This window comes from Olea europaea, unplaced genomic scaffold, assembly GCF_002742605.1.
Source record: "Olea europaea var. sylvestris unplaced genomic scaffold, O_europaea_v1 scaffold670, whole genome shotgun sequence".
Taxonomy (NCBI): domain Eukaryota; kingdom Viridiplantae; phylum Streptophyta; class Magnoliopsida; order Lamiales; family Oleaceae; genus Olea; species Olea europaea.
The window spans coordinates 175,221-182,387 of NW_019265080.1; the positions used below are offsets into that span (position 1 = coordinate 175,221).

General features: G+C 49.0%; 1 protein-coding gene across 1 annotated transcript; it reads right to left on the reverse strand.

The window, feature by feature from the left end:
* Nucleotides 1-4,515: 4,515 nt before the first annotated feature.
* On the reverse strand, nucleotides 4,516-6,147 carry LOC111390297. Its single transcript, XM_023015315.1, has 2 exons — nucleotides 6,008-6,147; nucleotides 4,516-5,929 (listed from the first exon to the last, which is right to left on the reverse strand). The coding sequence occupies exons 1-2, from the start codon at nucleotides 6,141-6,143 to the stop codon at nucleotides 4,656-4,658; spliced, it is 1,410 nt and encodes a 469-aa protein (XP_022871083.1). The 5' UTR covers nucleotides 6,144-6,147; the 3' UTR covers nucleotides 4,516-4,655.
* Nucleotides 6,148-7,167: the final 1,020 nt, after the last annotated feature.

Consider the following 7,167-nt stretch of genomic DNA (forward strand, 5'->3'; position numbering starts at 1 on the left):
TGATAAAATGATATTGGATCATCAGCTGACGCCCACCACCACTCCATTGTACGGATTTACCGGAGATAGCATCACTCCGAGAGGAAAGATAACATTAGCAGTAGAGATGGGGGAATCCCCACGAACAACGATGAACTTCATGGAGTTCCTCATTGTTGACAGCAGGTCGGCCTACCATGGGGTGTTGGGCAGACCAGCCCTAAAGGAACTGGGAGCAGTCACCTCCATCCACCACCTGTGCATGAGATTTCCAACAGAAAATGGGGTGACAACGGTGAGAGACGACCAATGAGGCTCGAGAGAATGCTCTCTAAGCTCCATCAAGAAGGTAGAGCCCCGGGACATCCATGTAATCATAGCTGACGTGGTCATGGCTGACGTCCTAGGTGATGCTCCCACCGAACAAGAAGATGTTCATATGATCGATGCACCACCTAATTCAGAAGCGCTGGTCATCGATGAAATTGACCCCCGCATCATAGAGCACGAGCCTCAGGCATCTCCAGTAGAGGAACTTGAGAGCTTCTCGGTAGACCCCAGAGACCCATCAAAGGTGTTGAAGGTAGGCAAATGCCTAGCCAACATTCTGAAGGAAAAGATTAAGGATTTCCTGAGCAAGAATCTTGATGTCTTTGTTTGGAAGGATGAGGACATGGTAGGCATAGACCCCAAGGTCAGCTGCCACCACCTGGAAATTGATCCCAAGGTTGCCCCGTATAGACAAAAAAGGAGAGCCCTCAATCCTGAAAGGTATGAGGCTCTAAAGGAAGAAGTTCAAAAGCTCATCCAAAACGGCTTCATCCGGGAGGCAACCTACCCTAGATGGGTCTCCAACCCGGTTTTAGTAAAGAAAAACAATGGCAAGTGGAGGGTGTGCATTGACTTCACCAACCTCAATAGAGCTTGCCTGAAAGACAGCTTTCCACTCCCAATGATTGACCAACTAGTGGACTCCACAGCTGGGCACGAGTTGTTGAGCTTCATGGACGCGTACTCCGGCTACAGCCAAATCTTCATGCACCCGACCAATGAAGAGCACTCCTCTTTCATTACGAACCGAGGCCTCTATTGTTATAGAATGATGCCCTTCGGGTTAAAAAACGCCGAAGCAACCTACCAATGACTCGTAAACAAGATGTTTGTGGACCTCATTGGCAAAACAATGGAGGTCTACGTGAACGACATGCTAGTAAAAAGTTTGGAGGCCGAGGACCACATAAAGCACCTCAACAGCACTTTCCAAATCCTAAGAAGATATAGGATGAGACTCAACCCCCACAAGTGTGCCTTTGGGGTAGCCTCGGGCAAGTTCTTGGGGTACATGATCAACCAACGGGGAATTGAGGCCAATCGCGAGATGATTGAAGCTCTGTGCAAGATGAGGTCTCCCCAAAAGCCAAAGGAGGTGCAAAGTCTTACCGGGCAAGTGGCCGCACTTAGCCGCTTCGTGTCCAAAGCTACGGACAAATGCCTCCCATTTTTCAAAGTACTGAAGGCTGGAAAGAAATTTCAGTGGACCGAGGAATGTGAAGAGGCCTTCCAATGCTTGAAAAGGCACTTGGGGCAAGCCCCCCTCCTCTCCAAACCTAAGCCCGATGATACCCTACAACTATATTTGGCCGTCTCCAATGAGGCCATCAGCTCGGTTCTAATACGGGAAGAAGGGTCTACCCAACTCCTCGTATACTACACAAGTAAAGCGTTCCTATCGCCAAAAACCCGTTACCCCAATATGGAGAAGCTCGTTTTTGCTTTGATCACGGCTTCTAGGAAATTGAGACCCTACTTCCAAGCTCACACCATCCATGTACTGACAAATTTTTCCCTGAGGCAGGTACTCCAAAAGCCAGACGCTTCAGGAAGGTTATTGAAATGGGCAGTAGAACTGAGTGAATTTGACCTTGTATTCAAGGCTAGGGCAGCCAAAAAAGGGCAAGTCTTAGTTGACTTTGTGGCTGAATTCACCAACCTACCTGAGGTGGATGAAATCATGGAACCTGTCGAACCCCCCACGTGGAATCTTTTCGTTGATAGGTCAGTTGGGGATGTTGGCTCCGGCGCTGGCATTGTCCTCATCAGCTCCGAAGGCCACAAGCTCACCTCGGCGGTGAGGTTCGGATTCAAAGCTACCAATAACGCAGTAGAATATGAGGCACGTCTTGTGGGCCTCAGGCTGGCCACCGAAATGCAAGTAAAGAGGCTACTCATCAGTAGTGACTTCCAGCTGGTTGTTAGCCAAGTCAATGGTAACTTTTCAGCCAAAGACAAAACGATGGCCTCCTACCTGAAAATGGTGATGAATCTCATGCCATCCTTTGAAAAGTTTGAGTTGATCCAAATCCCTCGCATCGAAAATATGCATGCTGATCCACTATCGAAGCTAGCTAGCAGCAAGGACTCAGAGCTACTCACAGTAGTACCTATTGAGCACCTCCTCCTACCTTCGATCGAGGCCCCAACTGTAATGTGGGTCGCTGGGACTCCCACTTGGATGCAACCAATCGTAGCATACCTCAAAGACCAGGCATTGCCAACTAACAAGAATGAGGCTTACAAGCTAAGAAGGAGGTCAGCCTACTTCCTCTTCATTGATGACGTTCTCTACAAGAGAAGCTTCTCCTCCCCACTCCTACGGTGCGTCGGAGGAGAACACGCTAACTACATATTGAGAGAAGTCCACGAGGGCGTATGCGGCAACCACTCCGGAGGTCTATCTCTGGCACAAAAAATATTGAAGCAGGGGTACTACTGGCCCACACTGAAGCGGGATGCCTTCGAGTTTGTACGAAAATGCGATAAATGCTAGCGCTTCTCTCCGGTGCAGCGACAACTATCGCAGGAGCTGACCACCGTCTCTAGCCCCTGGCCTTTCTCAAAATGGGGTATGGATCTCATAGGTCCCCTACCTAAAGGTAGAGGAGGGGCAAGTTTTGCAATTGTGGCTATTGATTACTTCACGAAGTGGGTCGAAGCCGAACCACTAGCAAAAATCACTGAAGCCAACACCTCCAAGTTCTTATGGAAAAATATTATTTGCCGGTTCGGAATCCCCCATTCACTTGTCTCAGACAATGGCAGACAGTTTGACAACAAGAAGGTTAGAGAATTATGCGAAGAGCTCGGCATAAAGAAGCACTTCTCCACACCTCACCACCCACAAGCAAATGGCCAAGTTGAGGCCGTGAACAAGACAATCAAGCACGTCTTGAAAAGGAAGCTTGATGTATCAAAAGGGGCCTGGGTTGATGAGCTGCCCCAAGTCCTTTGGGCGATCCGAACCACCACCAGGACCCCAGCAGGAGAAACACCCTTCCTCATGGCATTCGGAACTGAGGCTATGAGCCCCGTGGAGGTCGAACTTCCATCCCCAAGACGTCTGCACTTCAGCGATATAACTAACGATGAGCTTCGGAGGTTCGACCTCGACTTCATCGAAGAAAGAAGAGATGACTCCCAATTGAAACTCGGCACATATCAGAGAAAGATGACAAGGTATTTCAACTCGAAAGTCAAGAAGAGGTCATTCTGAATCAACGACCTTGTACTTAGGAGGATATTTCTTTCCTCAAAAGAACCTGGTTTCGATTCCGGCCCAAACTGGGAAAGTCCATACAAGATCAGAGAAGAAGTCCGACCTGGGACTTACTGGATTGAAGACACGAACAGCAAGGCACAACCCCATCCATGGAACATTGAACAGCTCAAAATCTACTACCAATAAATGTACTATCTTGTTGGACGACCTTTTCCAGCCTTTGTAACATTTCTAGGGTTCAATAAAATTCAGTGATTAAATTAACGTGTTGCAATACCTTGGAGGAAAGGCTCATGTCCCACCTCTAAGCCACCTCGCTTGAACTCCGAGGCGCTAGCACATGCCTCCCTTTGGCCAAAATAAACAAAACGCTAAGGGGAGAAGCCTCAACATGGCTGCACCATCCACCGTGTCTGGGATGCGTCGTAACCTCGGAGGAGAGGCTTGTGTCCCACCTCTGGGCCACCTCGCTTGAACTCCGAGACACTAGCACATGCCTCCTTTTGACCAAAATAAACAAAACGCAAAGGGGAGAAGCCTCAACATGGCTGCACCATCCACCGTGTCTGGAATGCGTCGTCACCTTGGAGGAGAGGCTCGCGTCCCACCTTTGAGCCACCTCACTTGAACTTTGAGGCGCTAGCACATACCTCCCTTTGGCTAGACAAAACGCCAAGGAAAGAAGCCACCTCACGTGCAATTCTTTTTTTTGTTCCGAGGCTCATTATTTTCAATTATTCATTTGCTTAAGTCCGAGGCTCAAACAGTTATTATGCTGAAGTAAAGATCATTTGCTTAAGTCCAAGGTTCATTTGCTTATCTGAGGTTCAATCCAGTTGTTTAAAGTAATTGAAGTTAAGGTACCAAGTTAGAGTTATTTAGTTGGTGCTTCTGTCAACCTTTAAGTTCATTTGCTTAAACGAGGCGCGCACACTTTGATAAAGAAACAACAATGAATGAAATAGGCATTATATTGATCTTCAAAAAGGATTACAAAAGTGGGCCTTAGGCCATTACATTCGAAAAATACTAAAAAGAAAACTAATCTAAGCTTGAGTAGATGGGGGAGGTGCTTCTGTGCTTGGGGCTTCGGCAGCTTGAGCATCAGCATTTGGTTCCCCTACATCAGCAGCTTCATTTCCCTGCACGTCCTCAGCAGGGTCTGAGGTACCTCATCCACAAATTCAGACCTAAGTTGAGTCAGATCCAAATTGGGATACAGTTCCTCTGCCCGCTCCATCACCTCAGCGTAGGCAAAGTTTCTCCAGTATGTACTGAAGCTCTTATATTCGTCTGTGTTGTGGAAGTTGGCAACATACTCCTGCACCGCCTCTTCCCTCGCCTGTTGGGCCTCCTCTCTGGCATGGGACGCACCATCCACATACCACTTGACTTGGGTTTCCAAGAAATGGTAAGCTTCTTGGGCACCCGTCAAAGAGAGATTGGCCTTCTCCAGGGCCTCGGCGGTCACCTTCTGGTGCTCATTGGAGACCTCCACCTTCTTTGTAAGGGAGGTCACCTCGCGCTGTGACTCGTGGACCTCCTTCTTCAAGGCCTCAATCTGGGCCAAGGCAGACTCCAGCTTGGTCATTTCTTCAAGTTTTTGGGCCCTTGCTTCTTCCACCTCGACCTTAGCCGCCTTCAACTCCTCTGCAAGGGAGGCCGTCTTCTCTCCCGAAGACCTGGTCCTTGTCTGAAAATCACTCAGGGCCTCCCTGCATTCAAGAGCGAGGCCAAAAGTTCTGATGCTTTGGCTCAGCAACGCCCGCGTCAAGTTGGTAGCATCGCAGGAGGAGGCATGCAGCTGCCACCTGTCCGTCCAAAACCAATAAAAGTTCTCTGTGGCGCTTCGGACCTCTTGTGGAAGAGCCTCGACCAAGGCTGGGGCTAAGGTCTCCTCCCTTCTAGCTAGGAAGCTTGGAGACTTCTCCTTTTCCCAAATAGGCTTTTGTTTAGCTACCTCTTCCTCGGCAGCCTCAGCAACCCTCCTCGCAGCCTCCTCCCTGGCCTCCTCAGCCTCAGCTTCTCTGGCCATTTCTAACTTGATGGCTTTGGAGGCAGATGCGAGCAGTTTTGGCTCGCTTGTTGATTTGGCCTCGTAGGACACTGACGTCCCAAATTTCCCGAACGAGCTAGTGACGTGCACCAGCTTCCTCCTCTTCACCTCCTCTGGGACTTTCTCTTTCCCCCGAAACTCCTTTGGCCTCTCCTGCCTCTGAGAAGCTCCCTCTTCAGAAGCCTTTGGAGTACTGTCCTTAGAAAAGCGTTCCACCTTGCCTCGGACCTCCTTGGCCCCGCTAGACCCCGGCTTCAAGGCCCTAGCCTTGGCGGTGGTGGTGGCTTTTATAATTGTAGCCATGTCTGGAGCTGGGTACTCCCTCCTCTTGAATTTATCTGCACAAAAGCGTCAGGTCGGCACATCAATGTCCAATAAAAAACACAAGGAAATTTACAACTATTGGAGCATCGTACCTCTGGAAGCCATTAGTCCAAAATACAGAAAGTAGCGACTCCAGTCGATCAGATGGTCAAAGTGGCGGAGCTTCAGAGGCCTCTTATAGATGTCCTCTATCACCTCGAACTCCTTCCTGCTGAGCTCGAACCTCATACTACAATCTGCAATGGAACCCCCAACAGTTAGAAACTTTCAAAGTGTTCAATTCAGAATTACAAACCAAAATTACAAGCAGGGGCTGGGAGACTCATGAGCTTCGTAATACTGGGTCGGCACTGTGCAAGAAAGGGACTTGTCCCCCTCCACTGCCTACCATTTTCCCTGCACCCAGAACCAGGACTCCTTCTACCCCTTAATGGAGGAAGGCAGCCCCACCACAAAGGGTGCGTGAGCCCCCCAAGGTATAAGATAATACCACCCCCTGGACTCCTACCCAATGATCCAAGGCTGAAAAAGTGTCATGAATACATGGAGAGGCATGTCCTCCCCAAGTGACACCTCCTTCCACGGGAAGTATGAGCCGACCAACTGGCTCCACCCATTTGGCAGAACCTGGGTCGGTGACAACATAAAATTCCTCAACACCGCCCTAAAGAAGGGGTGCAGAGGAAGACGTTTACCTGCCTTAAAATAGGTATTTACTGACTGCCATGCATCCGGTCCTTGGATAGTAGACCCGTTCATTCGGCTCGGGGACTAGCATCTCTATGGTGTGGATGACACTGTATCTCTCCTTAATCTCCCCTAACCTCTTCCACGTCATACTTGAGGGCACCCTAGACGCCCCCCACTCTTCAGTATAATCTACTGGGTCCTCGGTCATGGCATAATTATCAGCCTCGACATCCCCCCTCTGACTGACCTCGTAATCTAACGACGCAACCGTCACCAGCTCCCTACCCGAGGTGAACTCCATCTCACAGAATAAACACAACAAAAATAAGGTTTTTCTGCGAATGATACCTAAGGGAAGAACACTACGAACGGAGATAAGCTGGAATATCAAAAACAGGCAGTCTTGATGCCGGAAGATTCAGGAATTTGAGAGAGAATCGAATTGCAAATTTTCAAAAGTCCTAAAAAATGGGATTTTCTTACCCTTTATAGAGGTCTAGGACGAACCCCAACCGTTAGATTGAAACTCAGTCAATCTGAACCCTCCATTGTAGATCAAATT